General features: G+C 42.4%; 1 protein-coding gene across 6 annotated transcripts in view; it reads right to left on the bottom strand.

Annotated features, from left to right (window-relative positions):
- The window catches only part of PLPP1 (phospholipid phosphatase 1), a 125,166-nt gene that overhangs the window by 82,147 nt on the left and 22,374 nt on the right, over positions 1-20,645 (bottom strand). The window contains exon 2 of one of the 6 annotated variants that reach the window (XM_054032452.1): positions 638-789. The exons of the other annotated variants lie outside the window; for them this stretch is intronic. Within the exon in view, the coding sequence (XP_053888427.1) occupies positions 638-789 (152 nt within the window). The remainder of the gene's footprint in view (positions 1-637; positions 790-20,645) is intronic. 6 annotated transcript variants of the gene reach the window in all.

The following is a 20,645-nucleotide window of genomic DNA, read 5'->3' as shown; positions in this document are numbered from 1 at the left end:
GGGTGGCAAATTACTACTTAAATTGAAGCAGTTGTCTCAAGCTCTTATATTTTAGAGACACTCTCAGAGAACATACAAGGTTGAAGTACATTTTACTTTCTGGTTTAAGATGTACACCTCTACCCCGATATAACGCTGTCCTTGGGAGTAAAAAAAATTATCTTACCGCGTTATAGGAGAAACCGCGTTATGTTGAACTTTCTTTGATCCACCGGAGCGCATGGCCCCGCCCGCAGCGCTGCTTTACCGCGTTATATCCGAATTCGTGTTATACCGGGTCGCGTTATATCGAGGTAGAGGTGTATATTTGTAACTAGGAAAAGGAGCCATTAGTCCCACAATGCCTCAAATGTGAATAAGACAGCTATAATCAAAATATGTATGCCACTGTCATGCCAAGGTGTTCGCGCTCTGATGGAATGTATTAATTGGGCCAATAAAAAAACCTTTTAGGTACCCTGACCCAAACACTAACGTTACTCTAACTCCACTTGGAGTAAAGACAGAGGGGTTTGTCCTTGTTTTTAAGAAGAATGCACTGCTTTACCAATATATGAAATCTAGTAGTAAATCATTTATTTCCCCCACTCCCACCTACTAAAATTGAATGTAATGGAGAAAAATAGGTTTAACTTACAATGATTACATTGAACGGAACAATTATTCCTGCTAACAACTCATAAGAAATGGTGTCATCTTTGATAGGGTACTGGATAGATTCATCATTACAGAAAACTCCTCTCTGGAAGGGGATATGCCTCGCAGTGAGAATTGCAAAAGGCAGGCCCGCTAGCAAAAGGAATAAAATTAAAATATTACACAGGAAAATTCAGAAATTTTAATCAGAAAGACTATCCCCAAGCATTTTCCGTTAGAGAGAAATAAGTGCTCAAAAGGAAAGAGCAAACATGCAGCAAGTCAGAAGGTTATAGGTTTGTTTTTTTGACCAAAGGCTGCTTTCTAGGCTTCATGGCCCTTAGCTGAAAATTGCCACCAGTCATGTTCATAAGCGCAGAGAAGGACATAATAATCACAATTTCCCTCCACCCTCACCAGTGTACTGGCTGTGTATCCAGTATAAAATATTCCAGAAATAGGACTCTTTAAACAGTTTTGAGGCATCTGTTAAGTTGTCCAGTGTGCCTCTTCAGCCCTGATCCTACTTTTAAGCAAGGTACAACTGGCCCTTTATTCTCTGGCCAGCTCCCCAACTCCAGAGAGTGCAAATTGTTTCATTTCATTTTCACCAAAGCAGGGAGGTTGAGGGGAAGTAAAGCAGCTAGGGGGTGGGGGAAGCGGAGGGGAGAATGCTTTTACACATGCTTTCCCCAGTTCATGCATACTGAATAGAGCCCTGGAACAAACATGGTCACTGTCTGTGCTGTTAGCCTTCAGGAGTCAACATTTATTCCCCATCCATATTTTTTAAAGAACACCTTTAAATCACCTTAATTATATGATCTACAGAAATTGCCTGGTCAGAGGTGTGCAGAAGCTTAGGCAGTCATATCAAAAGTCTGGGTGGCATTTTTACTAGGTTTAGTTCTTTGATCAGCTAGCTCTACAGAGGTTCAGAATAGGAGTACTTCAAACTCAAAAACACTAAGTCACCCTAGTTCCTCTTTAGCTGTCTGGGGATATAAACTATTTCTTCTTCCAGTATGTAAAACAGCAAGTAGTAAAATAAACCCCAAAATTGGATGTACTGGAATCTGGGAGTGGCGGGAGAGAGAAGAGATTAAGCAATGGAAATTAAAGATGAAACTAATAAACTGGACAAATGAAAAATAGAGGTAGGTTAATTCTCCCCTTTCCCAGGTGAAGGCCTAGTGATTCCCCAGTTGGTGCCGTGAGAGCACTTTATTCTGTGCTCCATTTTGGATGTTTCTCAGTACAAAGCTGTGACCAAGACTCCAAGCAGCACTTACAACAGATGTTCTGATCTAGCATGAGGCAACAGATCAGGTCAGCAGCAATCCTGCTCTTCAGTCTCCTCACCATGAAGGAATGAAGTAGTGGAGTGAATTTTCTGTCAGACATCTCCCAGTCTTCCAATCAGAGAGGAAGAAAAACTTTGCTACCCCTGCCAAGAGAAACATTCCTCCTCTGTGAGAGGGGGGAAGGAACCTCCAATTCCTCTGTAAGGGCCCAGAAGGAGGAAACGGACATCTCCAGCAGGTAGGCATGGGAGGGGCAGAAGAAGAATGGGAAAAGAAGCCAACAACAGAAAATTGGAAGAGAGCAAGGTTATGTGGCTGGGGGTGGAAGATTGGAAGCCTCTCGGCCCCCACCTCACACAGACACACTTTGTGCTAGAAAAGTCATTAAGTTCATAGTGAAGAATATTTGTTTAAGTGGCCAATATATTGATTTAAGAATTTTGCTCACTGCAGCAAACAGTCCCTCATGCAGGTTACAGAGGAGAGTGCTGCTTACGAGAACAGGGAAGCAAAACAGTGCATGTTCTGTACAACACTGAGCTTCTTATCAGTACTCTAGTCAACAGGAAACACCCGCAAGATTCAAGCAAATAATGGCATTGAGACAAATACTAAATCAAGCACTCAAGTAGTAACTGTAAGCCAACATTGTCAAAGACCAAGCCTCTTCCCTCCCCACTGACTACATCATTACTCAAAACCATGCTCTTCCGCCCCCACACACCATCCCTTTACTCCTATTAATTAGATCAAACCCCAAAGTCTAAGATAAGAATATATATATATCAAAAGAGAAATAACTGTGCCATCTCATCTTCTGTATGCATCGCAGAGATTCAGTGAAGAGCTGTATTTTAGCAGGGTAGATATTTTCTTGTCTATAACCAACAGCTATCCTGGGATCTCCTAGATCACCAGCATAGCAAGTGTATGGACGCAACTTAGGGCCCACCCCCAAACCTTTGCTGCTCTAAGCAAAAGAGCTGAGGATGTAGTAGAGTAGCAATCTCATTACCTAAAGAAAAAAGTACAAGTCAGGTTGCTTATAGGCAGATTTATTTTTGGTCTCCCACATAATTCAAGATATAAACCAGGAGGTCACAGGGGAAAACTTAATCTCCAGGCCTGCATACAGAATTGTAGAGTTGGCTAGCTGTATTGCAAGGGTGAAAGGTTTGTCTTTGGAGCATCAGCTATTGGTTAATATTCAAAACAGGCCTTCCAAAAAGGTAAAAGCTTAGTTCTTATGCGTCTACTGCCATACATCACCACCACCACTCAGCTGTCTCGGGTCAGGTTTTTCTATCACTATAGCCTTGAACTTTCTACCATGCACCATCCTTCACAAAATCTAAATTGTTTATGGGCTATGAGCCATGTTGACCTCATTGTTTTGGTTAGTGACTAGCAGCTGAAAGTGAAATGTGTGCAAAACCCTAAGAGAAAGTACAGCACAGGTTAAAATGTAACAGAGCACAAGTGTAAGACTTAACATGATGAGCATGCAGTTAATTAGCAGAGGTTCTAGTTACTTTCTCCAGACCTGAGGAAGAGCTTTGTGAAGCGCAAAAACACGTCCATTCCAGCAACGCAAGTTGATTCAATAAAAGATATTACATCATCATCATCATCATCTATCTTGTCTCATTTCCTGGTACAAACACAGCTATAACATGGCATTTAATTCACATCAAAATGTTATAGATGCTCTAGTTTTCGTGAAGAAACCAAAACCCAACAAGATTCAGTGGAATTTACCACCTGTTTAGCTTCATTAGAATGCATCCCTGCCCCCAGAATGATTTGTAGGCGTTAATGAGAAGGGAGACAAAACACAACTCCAAGTTAAGGGGATTAGAAACTCAAATGCAGACAGACTATATTTGACATCATCATCCACAAATCCATTTGAATTGCTGCAATGGCTCCCCCTTCTCCAATGTGTTACGTGCAAGCTGTGCGTCACCATTTTTGGGTCCCTATGAAACACTCTCTCTACAGATGCACTTTGGTCTTTCTGTATGCCCACCCACACGCTCTACATCCCACCTAGGAGGGCAGCCAGAATGCACCATTTGGCTACTTTTCCCAAAGTCATTTTCATTCTCTTCATTGTCACAGCCTATGCATGAACACCCTCCTTGAGGCAGTCTCCAAAGCTATACTCCCTCCTCAAGAACCCACTTCAGCAATGGCAAGTTTCTTGTAGACAATTATTCATTGTGTGTCAATTTTTTTGCTTCATCATGCTGTGCACTAGTAACCAAGTACCCAGACTGTCTTACTGGATGTTTCTTTTCCCTTACTCCTCCCTCCTATCTTATCTGCAATTACACCCTGATGCATATATAGAATATGCATGAAAGTAATTTTATTCTCACCAACAGTCCCATAAGATTTGTGCATGTCTATTTATTCAGGTACATAAGGATCTGCAGCATACGGCCCTTTCTTTGTAAGCTTGTCCATATTAGGAGATATTAGCACGCTTTTGGGTGCGATTAAAATAAAAAGCAGATAATATATTAACTTGCAGGCCATAGTCTTAAGTGTTAAAGTGTATTTTTATACTAGTCATGTTAAGAATACTTTAAATTTAATTGTCCGCAGCCATACCATTGTGGGAGCACATACATCAGATCTTCAGGTGGCATAAAGCCTGGCAGCCAAGTTAGATGAACTATGGAGTAATCTGTTCCAGACAAGAGTTCTGAGGAACAAGAGTGGTCAGTATCTGAAGGTCATTTCATTTTTAATAAGCAATTCTTCCAGATACTGAGAAAACCCATGTAGAAACTCATCCAAATCTTCTTCGCCTTCTCCCATCAAACCCTATTTGGTGGCTCTTGTTCAACTATATATATTGTCCAGTGTGGCTTCCAAACGGACACCAGCCTTCATGTCCTCCTTCAGCATCTTGAACCACTTTTCTCTACATCTTCCTTGTGGTCTTTGTCCTCTTTGGCCACCACATCTCGTCATGTCACATACTACCCCCTATCACAGAAAAGCTGAGGGAATATCAGCATCATGGCTCGTACCATTTCATTGTATAGCTGACCAGTTCATCTTACCCAGCATCCACCTAAGCACTCTCATTGTGACAACATGAAGTAGTGTTCTCTCCTCCTCATTGGCCAGCATTCCAACCCACACATTATGGCAGGCCTAATCATCTTACACTTTGCTCTTTATGTGGTGTTGTTGTAGTAGTGTCAGTTACAGGATAGGGATACAAGGTGGGTGAGGTAACATCTTTTATTGGACCAACTTCTGTTGGTGAGAAAGAAGCTTTTGGGCTTACAGTCTCTACAGAGCTCTTCTTCAGGTCTGGGAAACTTACACGGTGTCACAGCTAAATACAAGGTGGAGTAGATTGTTTAGCACAGTGGTTCTCAACTTATTTATCATTGTGGGCTGCATATGCAGCCCACAATGTATTACCTGGGCCACAGTGGCTGGGCAGTGGCAGCCCAGACCCTGAACTCCAACCCCCCCTCCCCACCACCACGCAGGGCAGCCTTTAGCACACAGCTGAGCTGGGCCACAGCAGTGTGCTAATTGGGTTGAGACCCACTGGTTTAGCATAACTAGTTAATACATATTTCAAGAAACCATTCAAGGTGAAGTGGTCTGTTAACACCTCTCCAGTCATTAGGGGAGTGGGGGGGGGGGGGCGGGACACATGGGGTAGGCAGGTGGGAGGGGGAACGTTAGTGGGTCTTTGCTGGCCAAGGACACCAGCTCTGAGAGGGGTAGAATGGAGAGAGAGAGAGAGAGAGAGAGAGAGAGAGAGAGAGAGAGAGAGAGAGAGAGAGAGAGGTGTTGGACTTTCACACTACAAGGTGAGAAACTGAGACCAAAAGGACCCTGTCCATCATACTCTGGGTGGATGTATACTCATGGTCATATGCTTTCAAATGGTTGTGGTGGTGCTTTCCCAAATTAATACTGGGTTCCTTTTTCACTAAGTTTTCTGTAAAAACAGATATAGTGCTGGAGAGAGGGGAAGCCTTTTAGAAGTGCCATAGGTTGGTGTTTAGTTCCCCACCCCCTCCCTCCCCCCCAATTACTACGTGGGAGTTCAAGATGATTCTGTTTTGTATTGTTAAGAGGAACCCCTAGATGTTGTGCATGGAGTTCTGGGCAGTAGCCCTGCTCGGAGCAGGGAGACCGACAGACAACCAGGAGAGCTTTGAGCAGGTGCAGGGTTCACAGCAGGGAGCTTACCAGCCTGTGTCAATTTCACAGCTGCAGCAGGGAACCATGAAATTGACAAGAATGACATCCAAACAGCAGAGGTAAGTAACTCTCTACATGGACACTGCATCACCCTAACTACACCAACATAAGCCCTCTGATGGAGGTGGAGTTATGATTTCAGTGCAGAAAGGCACTTACATTGGCAGGAGCAAGACTAGTGTGTACACTGACCTGATTAGGTCCACGTAAGCTGCCTTACGTCAACCGAACTCTATAGCGTAGACCAGGCCTGCGTAAGTCTCCCAGACCCGAAGAGCTCTGCGTAGCTCAAAAGTCTCTCTCACCAACAGACGTTGATCCAATAAAAGATATCACCTCACGCACCTTGTATCTGTAACTTTGCTCTCTAGTTTGCTCAGCATAGTCTTATCACAAAGAACTCCTGTTGACTCCCTCTATTTACATAAAGTGCTCTTCATGTGGCTCCTAACATCCACATGCCCATCATGGCTCAATACTGAATTGAGATACTGAAACTGTTGCACAGATTCTAACACTATACCATCTAGTTTTACTGGCTCCTCATTGTCCCTCTCAATGAAGTATTGCATATATTCCATTTTTTGTCAGCTGATTTGTAAGCTATTTTTCTTCTAATGCAGACCTACATAGCTCTAGGTTCCTTTCCAGTTCGTAGTTATTGGCACAGCACAACGACATCAGCAAAAAGCACGCTCCATGGAGCCTGTCCCCTAAACTCCTGTGTTAAGGTAGGCATTAGATCACAAATAGGAAGGGGCTTAGGGTAGGTCTATGTAAAAGGATCAGGCTTCACGTAGCCACAGCTGTTTCTCACTACTATTGTGCTACCCTCACATATGTCCATAATTGCCTGAACATGTCTCAGGCAGATTGCACCACAGGCACCACCATAACAATTTCTTAGGAAACCTGTCATAAACTCTCTCTAAATCCACAAACAATAAGTGCAATTCCTTTTAATTCTCCTTGTACTTCTCCTGCAATATGCAGGCTGCAAACACTGTAAACCATTGTTGACCTTCCTGGCAGAAATCTGAATTGGTTGTCACTTATTTGATGCGCCAGCTCCTCCCAAAGCTTTTTCTCAATACTTTCCAGCCATTTCTTCATAGGACATTAAATTTAATGGTCAGTGACCACTACTTTCTTGCATATGTCCTTTATGCTTGAAGACAGGGACCAATGTATTCTTCCTCCACTCAGAAGTTCTTCCAGTATGGAAAATTAAGTTGAATAAAGTTAACTACAACCACCACCACCTCCTCCTCAGGGTCCAATGGTTAAAATGGCTCAATTGGTATACTGTCCAGGCCCATAGGCTTCCCACATTTTGTCATGTTTAGTGCTGTACAACCTCACCCAGTAGAAACCAAAAATGCAAGCTTGAGTGCACTAATCTCAAAACAGTTAGAAAAGAAAAAACTGATTTTTGTCTCAGTGGGTAGGGAGTTTTAGGTTCAACCTACCTTAAAATTGTTGCATTTTGGTGGAGGAAGTTCTAAATATTTACATAGTTTTCTTTTATTTTAAAAGTTTCAGCTTTACTTTTTACTTTTAAAATATACTATAGCAATGTCTACCAAAAAAAAAAAAAAAAAAAAAAAAGATACAATGATCTATTGCAAGACAACTACTTTCCCCAGCATACAGGAAGATTAAAAAAGTGTAAGAGTTGCCATGGACCGTTTCTTGCCTTTAACACGTTCCAGCAAAAGGAGATACATTCTAGAAATGCTCAGAATAAAAGGTCTAGTTTCTGGATGAGACGTACAGTCAGCAGAAGGGTAATTAAATTGTAATTGTAAGTGTAAGTTAGACGCCCTAGCTTTATGAATTTGCCTCTGGTTAGTTCTCCACCCTTCACAGTGCCTCACTAACCAAAACAAAGATACTGCCTTATCAAGACGGTGTTATGTTACTGGTATCAGTTTTTCATGACTTGATTGTACTCTATTGCCATAATTTCCAAGACCATAAACTGGGTGGGGCGAGCGGGGCAGCCACCCAGGGCACAAAAGTTGTGGGGCCAGAAAAATGGGGTGGCAAGTCCCACAGTTTAAAAACTGTTACCTCCTGCCAGGAAGCGATGGATCGGCTGCTGGTGGGAGCCACCCAGCCTGCTTGAACCCCTGGCTCTCTGCACTGTGGGAACTGGGGCTCTGACTGGCTGCCTGACAACCCTTCCTGTACTGCTCCCCAAGCTGTGCTGCCTCTCCACAGCTGGGCGCTCCCCAGGCAGCTCTGAGCTGCATGCTAATGTGCTCTTGCCTCTTCCCAAAAGGAGCCCAGTGCTGCCCACTAGAGCTGGCCTCTGAGCCTGGCTGCCATGAGACACTCCCCGATGTGCTCACTTGCCACTGCCCTGGCGCTCCTGGCTTTGCCACTGCGCCAGAGAACAGAGCCAGGAGTGCCAGGGCAGCAGCGAACGATTGCCTAGGTCATCATGGCAGCCAGGCTACATGGACAGGGGCCAGATCCAGTGGGCAGTGCTGGGCAGGGAGAGGCAAGAACAGGCTGCTGATTGTGCCGCCCCACCCTGCCTGGAGAGCAGAGCTGGGAGGACTACCAGTCAGCCAGCCAGCGCCCCATCTTCCACAGCGCAGAAAGCCAGAGGCCTGTGCAGCTCCCACCAGCTTCCAATCCACTGGCTCCTGGCAGGAGGCAATAGTTTGAAAACCTCTATGCTAAATGGAAGGTGGAAATCTGGGGGTGGGGCATGTGACCCCACATACCTACCTTCCTCCCCCCCCCCCCCACACACCACCTCTAGGGGGTGCAAATATGCTTGCTTGCCCTGGGCGCTAATATGCCTCGTTATGGCTTTGATAATTTCCTATGAATGCTTGGAACCAGGTTGGGAGACAGATTTTTATTTAATGCAGTTTATAAAAATGGCTGGCAGACCTAGACCCATCCAAGCATAAATTGGTATTAGTAGGAGAGGGCAAATCAACTGGAGAAGCACAAGTCTTCATCATCATTACAGCAATGGCTACTCACTTTCTGTGGCAAGTATGTGTTCACTAATACAGTGTTACACTAATATAAGCTCTCTCAGATGTCACATTACTCAAACAATGCTCAACTCACAATGCTCAATCTTATCTAATGCGTATGAGAAGCCATCCTAAGTCTTAAAAAAAAAAAAAAGTATGAGATGTTGAATTACTAAACTTACAGTGCCCATCTACTTCAAATATACCCACCATGCAATGGCAGAAGGCACAAATACCCCTACAGGTAATCAATCCAGTCACAAATCAGCACTCTAGATATTTTTTAGAAAAGTCTCCTGTGGAAAACACACCACAGGTCAAACTTAGTATCAAATCAAAAACTGTAAGAATAGCCTTCCTCTTCTGTATCACTGAGGATATTTGTCAAGATGCTCTCTGAGAACACATTCAGTAACGCTTCTTCAAAATATGAGTGCACATGCAAATAAGCAGTCAAAGTACCTGAATGCCCTTTTGTGCTTATTAAATGGAGCGAGAAGAGATTCTAGAGAGTTTCTCTCTCTCTCACATATATATCACCACCCTTATAGACATTATAAACTTCAGAAAGCTGCTCCATGTCTCCACCTGGCAAGATTCTTGAAGTCACTTTGCTGTCTAGAAAATAACCTGATCAAGGTTGTAGTGCTGACAGTGCTACATCTGGACTATAGTAATCATAAGAGTCATTCCATTGTTTAGTCCAGAAGATTGAAGGAGTCTTTTCATATAAAAACTGGTCTGATCTCTTTCCAGCAGTGCTGGTGGAAACAAAGCAAAAATACTTCAAATGTTCTCAGTGCTGATGTTGGGGTACTATTTAGCCATGTGTAGGTCACATCACAAGTGAAGAAAGTCATATACTGGACACTAGATGTAATAGAATAGGGAGGCGTAAAACTAAGGTAAAATAGAAGTTCTTACAACTTGCCTCTCTATTCATCTACTTTCTTCTCAATTAAAATTACTTCCAAAGTACCCGGGGGAGGGGGGGGGGCGGAGAAAGATATCAAAGCCAAGGGGAGGAAAAGAACTGAGGATAGAGGAAGAACTATAACTTGGGTCTTTACACATATGGGGGAGGGGGGACTAGGAGAGGTCAAAAACACAACTATAAGCAAGGATTGGGTTTAAATAGTAGCTTGTAGGGGTTAGCCAAAAATCTGCCTCCAGGGACAAAAAGCAGGTTCGGCTATTAAGCAAATAAGAGGTTCATTTGCAGGATGGGTTTCAGTCATTCATGATCTATGTACATGAGTGCCCCCACACATTACTGTACAATCCAAGTGTCTGGTGAACACTACTCTCCTGAGTTACAGGCATTTTACAGAGGGGAACTGAGGCAGAGAGTTTAGTTAGGTAACTTGTCCACTGCCACACACTAAGCCTGTGGCAGAGGTAAAAAGTGAATATCTAGAATATATAAATTAGTTTCTCTCTCCAGTACCTTAAGCACAAGGCTGCTATTCCTCCCAGCATGTAAGGCTGTGTCTAAACTGGAAAATTTCAGAAGCAGAGCTCAGAACCAGGCCTAACACCTGTTCAGCTGCACAGGGTTAACGGGGTGAGTGGGAAAGACCAGTAGCTGCCAGAGCCTTGTCTGCAGTAGGTGCTACCACCCATACAGCTGAATTGGTGTCAGGTGCTAGGGGACCTTTCTGCAAAGCTTTTCTCGTACAGACATGGTCTGCATGTCTGGAAAGTTCTCATGACCTTTTACATGCCTGTCTACAGTAAAACAAATTTAACTAAACTCAAAGCCCCTCTCTAACCTGCATAAGAGTCCATTTCATGTCTAATGAGTAACTTCTGTGCAGAGAGGAGGCATAATCTGAAAGGCAAATTAGCTCCATAGCTGAGTAACACACTATATAAAAATAGGCAGTTAAATTATCAAATTGTTCAGCTTTCCAACTCAATGTGTCAAGGCAACAGCAACCAAAAGGCTACTGAACGCATGAATAGCTGCAAGGTGATGTCTACAGTGAACCAACATGGTTACTCTCATAATGCTTGAAGAATAAAAGATTTTAAAAAGGAAAAAAAAAAAAAAAAAAACCACAGTCCTGAACATGGCCTTCTGTACTCCAGAGCCTTATTGTGTTTTTGGGAAGCCAATTCACTTTACTAAAAAGCTCTCAAGGTACTAAACCAGAGGCTTCCCTCAGATTTGTGAGGAGACAGGGTCCAGCATAAGAGATTACAAGACCTAAACCTGATCTGTATTGAGTCTGGCAGGCAGAAGTCTTTGGCTTGAACGCACTGCCAGGCTCAAAGTCTGAAGCATGTACCCAATATAGCTACAGGGCAATGTGTGCTTGTCAGCAACAGCTGCTGTTCTGGTTTAGGTTAACACTAGATATTCAGTGACAGACTGCTTGCAGCCAGGATCATTAGGTGCTAGGTTACTTAGAAAATATGATCAGCTAAGGAGGATTTTAAAAAAAAAAATAAATAAAAAACAGTTTGGTGTGTGTTTAAGGGTTTTTGATTACCCATTTTCAGGGAGCAAGAGAAATTGCTATGCAAATGAGCTCTCAAAAAAAAGTCACTCCTAAAAGGATTAAAGAGGGCACAAACTCAACTTAAGATTCTTTATACATCCACTATAAAGGACCGGATACATATTCTCACACACACACACACACACACACACACACACACGCTCACAAATTCTGTTCTCTTCTGGTTTTGCTGATGTCAATCACTGACATCCATTTAACTTAAAAAAAAAAAAAAAAAAAAAAAAGGTGTATTAACAAGTTCAATTTTAAATGAATAGACAGGGCATGTTGTAGAATTCACCTCGACCCAGCTAACAGAGTAAAGCACAACTTACCCCAACTACACTAGAGTTTTAAAGTGTGCTACCTACAGGATCACAATTGTAGTGGTGTAAACCACTCTATAGATTGGGGAGGGGAAGGAAAAAGGGCAGATCAAAAACATACACTGTGGGTGACTCCCACTAGCAAAAAATAGCTATATAAATCTGCACTATGGTTGGCACCAGCTGGTAATCAATAATGGCAATTTCCCGATTTGAGCCACAGACAAGGCCTATGAATCCTGTTCCTTCTCAACTTCTCATCTTTCGTCCTCTTTCTCCCATGTCATAATTTTATGAGTCTGGTCTTAGACTGGAGAAGATCTGAACATCTAATGTAAACATTAAGCAGAAATTTTTTTTAGAAACCCACAAATACCTTTCATACATAAACCAAAGGGAACACTCCAGGCACAAATCCAATTTATTTTTTGCCTTTGAAGGTTCTTTATTTATGCTTGCCAGGTCCGCAAACACATCCATTGTGTACCCATGTTTGTGTAGCACTCAGAGAACCCTGGATGAAAGAATGTTTTTACTACTAGTAGTGACAAGTTTAACCAAATCATAATCTTTTGCTGTTCATCCCTTCTCACTTTTTGAAAGTTATGTTAGCATTCATATGTTACAATATTCACTTGGTCAACAGAATTCTTCTGGTCCTGAGAAGAATTCCACCCTGGGTATTTTAAAGGGGCTTTCCAGTACAAAAAGTTGAGTTTATTTAAAGTTAACACTTCTTGTCAAAACATGCTTTTTTTTTTTTTTTTTTTTTCTTTTTTTTTTTTTTTAATTACTCAAGGTTTATTTTGTTTTGTCATTTAAGAATCTCTAAAAGCAAGGGGTGGAAAAAAAAGATTTAACTAGGCAGTTAGCTTCGGGTTCTTGCTTAGTAGTACAGTAAGGAGGAGAAACAACGAGGAGTCCTTGTGGCACCTTAGAGACTAACATTTATTTGGGCATAAGCTCTCGTGGGCTAAAACTTACTTCATCAGATGCATAGAGTGAAAAATACAGTATCTTTTCATGTGCTATAATATATATACTACTTACTGTATTTTTCACTCCATGCATCTGATGAAGTAAGTTTTAGCCCACGAAAGCTTATGCCCAAATAAATTTGTTAGTCTCCAAGGTGTCACAAGGACTCCTTGTTGTTTTTCCTGAGACAGACTAACAGGCTACCACTCTGAAACCAGTAAAGAGGAGGAATACTGGGTACAGAAGGCATACAGACCAAGACGGGTGATGAGGTATGGGACATTTGTCAGTAAGGAGGTGCAGAAGAAGGAAGTGTCCATTGTGTCCATTTGTTCTTCCTCCACTTTCCCCTACCACTAACTAAACTCTGTAGATTTTACTCACTTGTTCCTCTCCCCTCCACCCCCAATTCCCCCCCCCCCCGTGCTCCCCAATAAAAATCTTTTTTACAGATGACTGGCCAGAGATTCTCTGAAAGTAGTTTTACTAAGGCTACGTCCTCACTACAGGGGTGTGGGTGTGTGTCGATTTAAGATACACAAATTCAGCTACGCGAATAGCATAGCTGAATTAGACGTATCGGAGCCAACTTACCCCGCTGTGAGGACGGCAGCAAATCGACCTCCGCGGCTCCCCCGTCGACGGTGCTTATTCCTACCTCCCCTGGTGGAGTACAAGCGTCGATTCAGGGAATCGAATGTCGCGTCCCGACGAGACGCGATAATTCAATCCCTGAGAGATCGATTTCTACCCGCCGATTCAGGCGGGTAGTGTAGACGTAGCCTCAACTAGGGTATCAAATGAGATATTCACACCTTGCAATGCTGCTGCTTTGCTTTGAGTCTGTAATGTGAGTAAAGAGGATTTATAGTTTAAAATGTTCTGCCTCCAACAGATCATTTCATTCTCCTCCCAGTCCCCCACAATCCACCTTTCCACCATTCCCTTCCATGAGCAAGTCCAGCTTTTACTTTAGTGCTGATCAGGCCTAGCATCGCTTTGTTTCAAGATTTAAAATCTATGCCAGCTACTGCTGTATGTATTACGCCCTGGACATTCCTGAATCTCTATCTCTAGTTCCTGCTTAGTCTTCAGCCTCAGCCCAAACTCCATGCTCTGCTTGTAGCTACACTCATCACTACTGAAGTGACATTACCTCAACATGCAAAGTTGGAGGTTTTGCAGTGCTGCATAATGCCTCACAAGTCCTGCAGACCAGAGATCTGGAAATTGTGGCATGCAAAGCAGACTGCAGTATCGCCAAACACCACCCTCGCTATAATGGCAAGCCTACAGCTAGGATCTGAAAGAGATGCAGAGGCACGAACAATTGAAAATATAGGAAGAGAACAACCTAATCCCATAAGTAAAGTAACACACAGCAAAGAAAGGGCTCCCCCATATGTTCCTTTTAAGAAAAACTGGTTTATAAACAATGAAACAGGACTGTACTGGGAATTCACTCTTGCTTCCAATGTGCAGCTGTAGGGAGGCAAAGAAATCCTGTTTCTTTCTAGCTATTACATATACTATGTGTAGCAACAATAAAGAATTCAGGTGGGTGAAACGTGTGTATCCCAAAGCATTTTATAGAACAGGAATGATTCAGACCCCTTCACACTATACCAGCTTGCTGTACGCAATCCAGTATTTCATATTTATGAATTTTAAGATGTTCAGCTCATTCCACTTGAATTTAGTGATCAAGTAACTCATTTTATGATTTATACAAATTTAGAAAGGGAAGAGTAAGACATTAATCCATTCTCCTGTCACTATACTACGCATGTTCCCTGCAGTGTGTGCTTTCAGCTTTAAGAACAACTTCAACAAAGCACTCTCTCAAAGGATGGGACTCCCAACACTTCCACTGGAAGAGCCATCCAAGAACGTACAACAAACAAGAATCAAGCTGCTATATGATTTCACCTTCTTTTGGTTACTACTGAGCTTTACTTGATATTTTAAAAGCCTCTAAGAAGGTTCCTGAGGTAAGAGGAGCAGGGAGAAAATGACATGTATTTTTGGGTCTTGCTCTTCCTGATTTCCTTCCACTCTGTGTTCAATCCAACCTGATTATTCTATTCAGGTTCTTATACCACAAACTCATCAGTATGGTATCAATCATCTTAGGTGCCCAGAACTGAATGAAGTATTACAGTCCATATGGGAATCATAAGCACTGTGGAGCAGACAGTATATAGTGTACCTATTTTTTTTTTTTTTTTTTTTTAAAACACTCATAACAGTACATATGGATTCTCTCCAGGCTTCTTGGAGAAGATTCCCCCATTATGAAATTTAAGTTAAAAAATATCCCTTTGACAAAACCGAAGGGCATTCTCCATCAGAAGCTACAGAAAGTTGTATTCAGCTACTGTGAACACATCCCCTTCAAACTTTCCTAGCCTTAGTAATAGCCTACTGCATGTACAGAATTCTTTCACTAAACTAAAAGCCTTATTTTAAAATACAATTTGCAGGATATAAGAGACGCTCACTTAAATAAGATTTAGTTAGAGCAAGTGTTAGGAATGAAAACAGAATTGAAGAATTTGTACTGAGACTTCCTCCATTCTTTGAGAAGCCTAACATTATCTGTGACTCTGCCAGTTGACTAAGAATATGCAGTAAACTTTTATTGTTGCGAAAAAGGTTAAAAGGGTAAAGTGGCCCAATACTCCATACTAGGACCGGGGGGGGGGGGGGTGAGGGGGGGAAGAGGGGAGGAGAGAAGAGGGCTGGGGGAAGCGAGCAATGAGGTGGCAAAATTATTTAATCTTGTAACACATTGTCACTGTGCTAGTCTTAAAATTACAGTGATGCAAATTAATATAGAGATAAGGCGGGGGAGGGGGGGTGCGGAGGGAGGGGAAGGGGCTGTGAACTGTCATACGAAGGGAGACTGAAGACCAGGACTGTTTAGCAAGAAGAAGCAACAAATAAGGGGACTATGACAACTATATAAAGTAACTGATGTTTAAAGTAGTAAATAGGAGTGCTAGTTTACCTCTCCCATAGACAAAGAACAAAAGGGACATAGAAAGACAGTCAAAGGAAGGAAATATTTAAAAGACTAAGGCCTTGTCTACACTAAACAGTTAGGTCAATGCAAGACAGCTGATGTCAACCTATCTATGGAAGTATCTTCATTCACTTAAATTTGGCTCCCACCGAAGTAAGCGCCTCTCTATGCCGATTTAGAGACATTTCCCCAAGCAGCATACCATCACAGTCAGTCAATGTCATTAGGTCGATGCAGCATCTGTGTAGATATTGCATTGCATACATCGACGGTTACTGCCTTTCAGGAGCCTCCCCACAATGCCCCACACTGACAACAATCTATGCATGCACTCCCAGTGAGGACATGCACCGCTGACACAAGAAGCCAAGTGTACACACAAGCAATTTAATAACTGTGGTGGTTGTATGCAGTTGTAAGTTAGGTCGACAATTTTGTAGTGTAGACATGGTCTGAGAAAAACAAAAACTAAGTACATAATATATTAGGCTACTGAATTAATCATCACAACGTAACGAGGCCAACAGATAACTAGATACAGACGAGAACATCAGTGTAGACTGGTATTAATCCTCAAGCTTCGAGGCATAACATAACTAGTAACTAACAAGTTACACAAACTTCTTCCTAATATGTGCACTAGAAGGTTTCCAAACACCTTCATCTGGCACTGGCCATTGTTGGAGCCAATATAATTAACTAGATGGACCTTTGAGCTGATCAATATGGCACATTGCCATACAAGTCAATGGATATGCCAATGTAAACTATGGAAAGGTATTTAAGTTCTCTTCCTCAATTACATCTATAATGGAAGCGGGCTGCAACCTTAACTATGGAGATAATACGTCTCAATAATACCTGTCCTTCAAGCAGAAGGTATAATCATGGTATTTACAAGATATAGTACTACAAACTATCCTTGTTGCTCCAGCCACTGCCAATTGTAGAGCACATTAAAAAAGCCAACCCACCCAAACACCACCATTTCTCTAAGCTTAATTACCTCTTACAAACTCTAATCACCAATTTACAAACCTCACCCTTTAATCAAAACAATTGAGTCACATTCATTTAAGAAAATATATTACAGTATCTGACTTGCATTAAGCAGAGCATAGTAAAGGCCTGATTTCCCATTCTAAGAAAACAGCTAACAAGTGCAACAGTTCAAACACTTTGATAAACTATTCTTATCTGAAATGTAATGGAGGCTATTTGATGATTGTTTTGAGATGTGCGATCAAATTGTTAGGTTATAAAACTCACTAGTATTGCCCAGAAAGCTTCCCAGGAAATAGCGAACAGGGGTGGGGGGGGGGGAACCAAAGTTCTGTAAAATACAAACGCTCATTACCCTTTTACAAAAGTTTTCCTGTGGGACAGGGTGGTGTGTGTGTTCTCTAAGTTCCTAATAGGATATTGCTATTTGAACTAATACTTGACCTTCTGCACATTGCCAAGTTTGTTCATTCACAAAGATAAAGGATACAGCATTAAAAATATTTATAACATGTTTAAACTAGTTACAAAAATAGAGAGAGACAAAGTGTGTACAGTGGCAATGGCATGTTCTGCAATGTAATGAAAATTTAGATAGTAAGAGGCTTCACTACAGCACTCTCTTAAGTCTTTTCCAAGTAGTGGGGTGACAGCTAGATTTTATTTGAAAGTTAATCATTTTTTACAATTAAAAAAAGTAGGTAGTTACTATATGTGTGAAAACCTGTTCTATTTTATATTGGTTTTGCAGAAATGCAATATACTTTTACTGTTCCACATTACAGAATAACGAGCCTTTGCTTAGGAAGGCATCTCCCCACAGATCTTGACAAAGAGGCCTCCAAAGCATGCACCACAGCAGTTCGCTGGAAAAAAAAAAAAAGTTGAGTCAGAGTATTATTTTCAGAAAGTTCCCTTTAGGTGTTTTGATTAAGTTCTCTCTTACCACATGTATCATTAAGCTTCATACCTAGCATGTTAAAGTTGGCAAAGGAACAAAGGTAGTAGATGCCCTTTAGACAGACAACATGCCACTTAGAGACCAGTTTTGCCAAGTCAAATAAGTCTTAATTTAAAAGCAGCAGACAAAACGCTACACGACCACCCAAACTTTACATATTTTAAACATGTCATTCTATGTGCCTTCAAAGTAAAGGAGAATTTTAAACGACTACAAGATCTTTAATAGACCCACCTGCCAAAATCCAAAGGAGACGAGAAGAGAAAAAAAAAAAAAAAAAAAAAAAAAAATGAAAAGGAGAGAAAAACCAACCACACCATAAAGAGTTGTCACTTTTGAACTAACTGTTCAAAAATGCTTCACACTTCCACTGTTTACAAACAAGAAACTGTTATTAATGTTACCTTTCAATATTTAAAATGATTTTGAAAGCCATCAGCGATGCTGTTTTACTGTGTATTTGTTCTATTACTAGAAGTTACAAGAATACTGACAGACATCGAGACATTTATTAGATATATAGAGCCAGACATTTGCAGAACTATAAATCTTTACATGAGGGATGGGTGTGTCAAAGGCTCCTCTTACTTAGATGCATGATAGCAGACACCTCATGGACATGAGCTGCTCAGATTATTGGAACTGGCTGTCTGAAGTGACTTACTCCTGTTTGCATGGCCCTAGGCCTCAAGGTCTTGTAGCTCAGTGATTCTCAGCCAGGAGTACATGTATCTCTGGAGGTATGCAGAAGTCTTCCAGAGGGTACATCAACTTGTCTAGTTGCCTAGTTTTACAACAGACTACATAAAAAAGCACTAACAATGTCAGTACAAACTAAAGTTTCATACACACTTACTTTGAGGCCAGAAGGGACCATGATGATATTCTAGGGAGTCAGATTAAACTAACATTGATATGGGACTTCACCAAGCAATTCCTGCATCAACACATAACTCTGTATACAGTCCACCATATCCTAGTAAGTTATTCCAGTGGTTAAATTACCCTCACTAAAAATTTTGCATCTTGTTTCTAGTCTAAATTTGTCTAGCTTCAGGTTCCAGCCATTGGATGTTATGCCCTTGTCTGCTAAATTAGGCATGTAGAGGCTTATAGGCAGTAATCAAGTCATCACTTATCTACCGCTTCATCCTATCTTGGGCAAATTAATAGATTAAACACAAATATCTGTCTCTCGCTGAGAGACAGGTATTCTAGACCTCAAGTCATTCTAGTAACTCTTTTTTGAACCCTTTCTAAGTTCTCAAAATCCTTTTTTGAAGTAGTACCAGAACTGGCTACAGTAGCCATCTCATTAATGCAATAGACCAAACAGCATTTTCTGAGATGCCAGATAAGGCAATGTCCAAATTCTGGCAGGCCAAAGGGCTCTTCAGGTGTGTTCTCTCTAGTGAAACCAAGTCAATTCTTCATCTAGTTGGCAGGGATTGAGAATTTATGGCATGCATGCCAAAGAGGTCATGCTGGCTGATTTTTGAATGGCACGCAGACTGTTAATCCAATCAAGTGCACAGCTGGGGATGCACTTCAGTTTGTTTCTCCTTTCACCATCATGCCACGTATATATAAAGTCAGTTTATCCAAATTTCAACTAACGAAAACCCTGGTTAGCCGAATGAGCAGTGTCTCCCTGATGCTCATTGGGGTAATCAGGATTTATGGTCCTGAGGGTGGAAGGAAGGACTGCTGCAGAAGGCAGGAGCCTCCTTAGTACTTCTTGAGTGAGGAAAGATAGGAGGAAGAGGGGCAGAATGGGGAAGCTGGGAAAGACCCAAAGAAGCAGGTGTGACTCCCCTCAGAACCCATCCCACCCCTGCCTCCTGCTGTCTGTGCTCAGTTCATGTCCATGAGGTGCCTGCCCAGCACCTGGGGACCCTGCTGGAAGGTTGGCCCTAATACCTGGCTCCAGCTCCAACCAAGGATGGCCTTGCCAAGCAGCTCTGGCTGAGTGCTGGGGTCCTGGCAGCTCCAGTCGCTGCCGATCTTGGCTGCAGCATCCCCAAGCTGACCTGCCCCTGTGCCCTCCCTCCCCTGCAGGATACTCTGTGGCCGGGGAGGAAAAGGAGCCACCTAGCAGAGGACCACAGGGGCTGGAGCTGCCCATGAGGGCCTTCCGTTTGGCCCATTGGGCATCAGCTGTTCCGTCCTACTCCCTGCTGTCCCCTTCTCTCTTCTGTCCAGCTTGGAATCTCAGCAACTCTGGTCCCTTTCGCTCCCCGGCTGCAGGGCATCCTCTGAGCTGACAGGTGCTGGCCTGGGCAGAGGCTGGGGTGGGCATCTCAAAAGCAGGTCAGTACAGGGATGCTCAGCCAGGACCAGTAGGGCAGTACATGGGTTGGAGCTGTCAGGAGCCCCACAGCAGAGCTGGAGCCAGTTAGTGGTGCTGCTCTTACAACAGAGCCCCCAGAGGGGAGCAAGTTGGGAACAGCTGATGCCCAATAGGCCCAATGTAACGCTTGCAACTGAAGAACACTGCCATACATAGCAGTATCACCACCTCCCTGCTTCTACTCGACATTCCCCCTACCTACACATCCAAGGATCGGATTTGATCTCAGCCATCACATCACACTACGAGCTCAAGTTGAGTTGGTTATTTACCAGAAACTCCCAACCATGTCTCTGCTTTAAAAAGCAGTACTCGTCC

Source organism: Malaclemys terrapin, chromosome 6 (assembly GCF_027887155.1).
Source record: "Malaclemys terrapin pileata isolate rMalTer1 chromosome 6, rMalTer1.hap1, whole genome shotgun sequence".
Taxonomy (NCBI): Eukaryota; Metazoa; Chordata; order Testudines; family Emydidae; genus Malaclemys; species Malaclemys terrapin.
The sequence above is the reverse complement of the archived record's forward strand: the minus strand, read 5'-3'. Positions and strand labels throughout refer to the sequence as shown.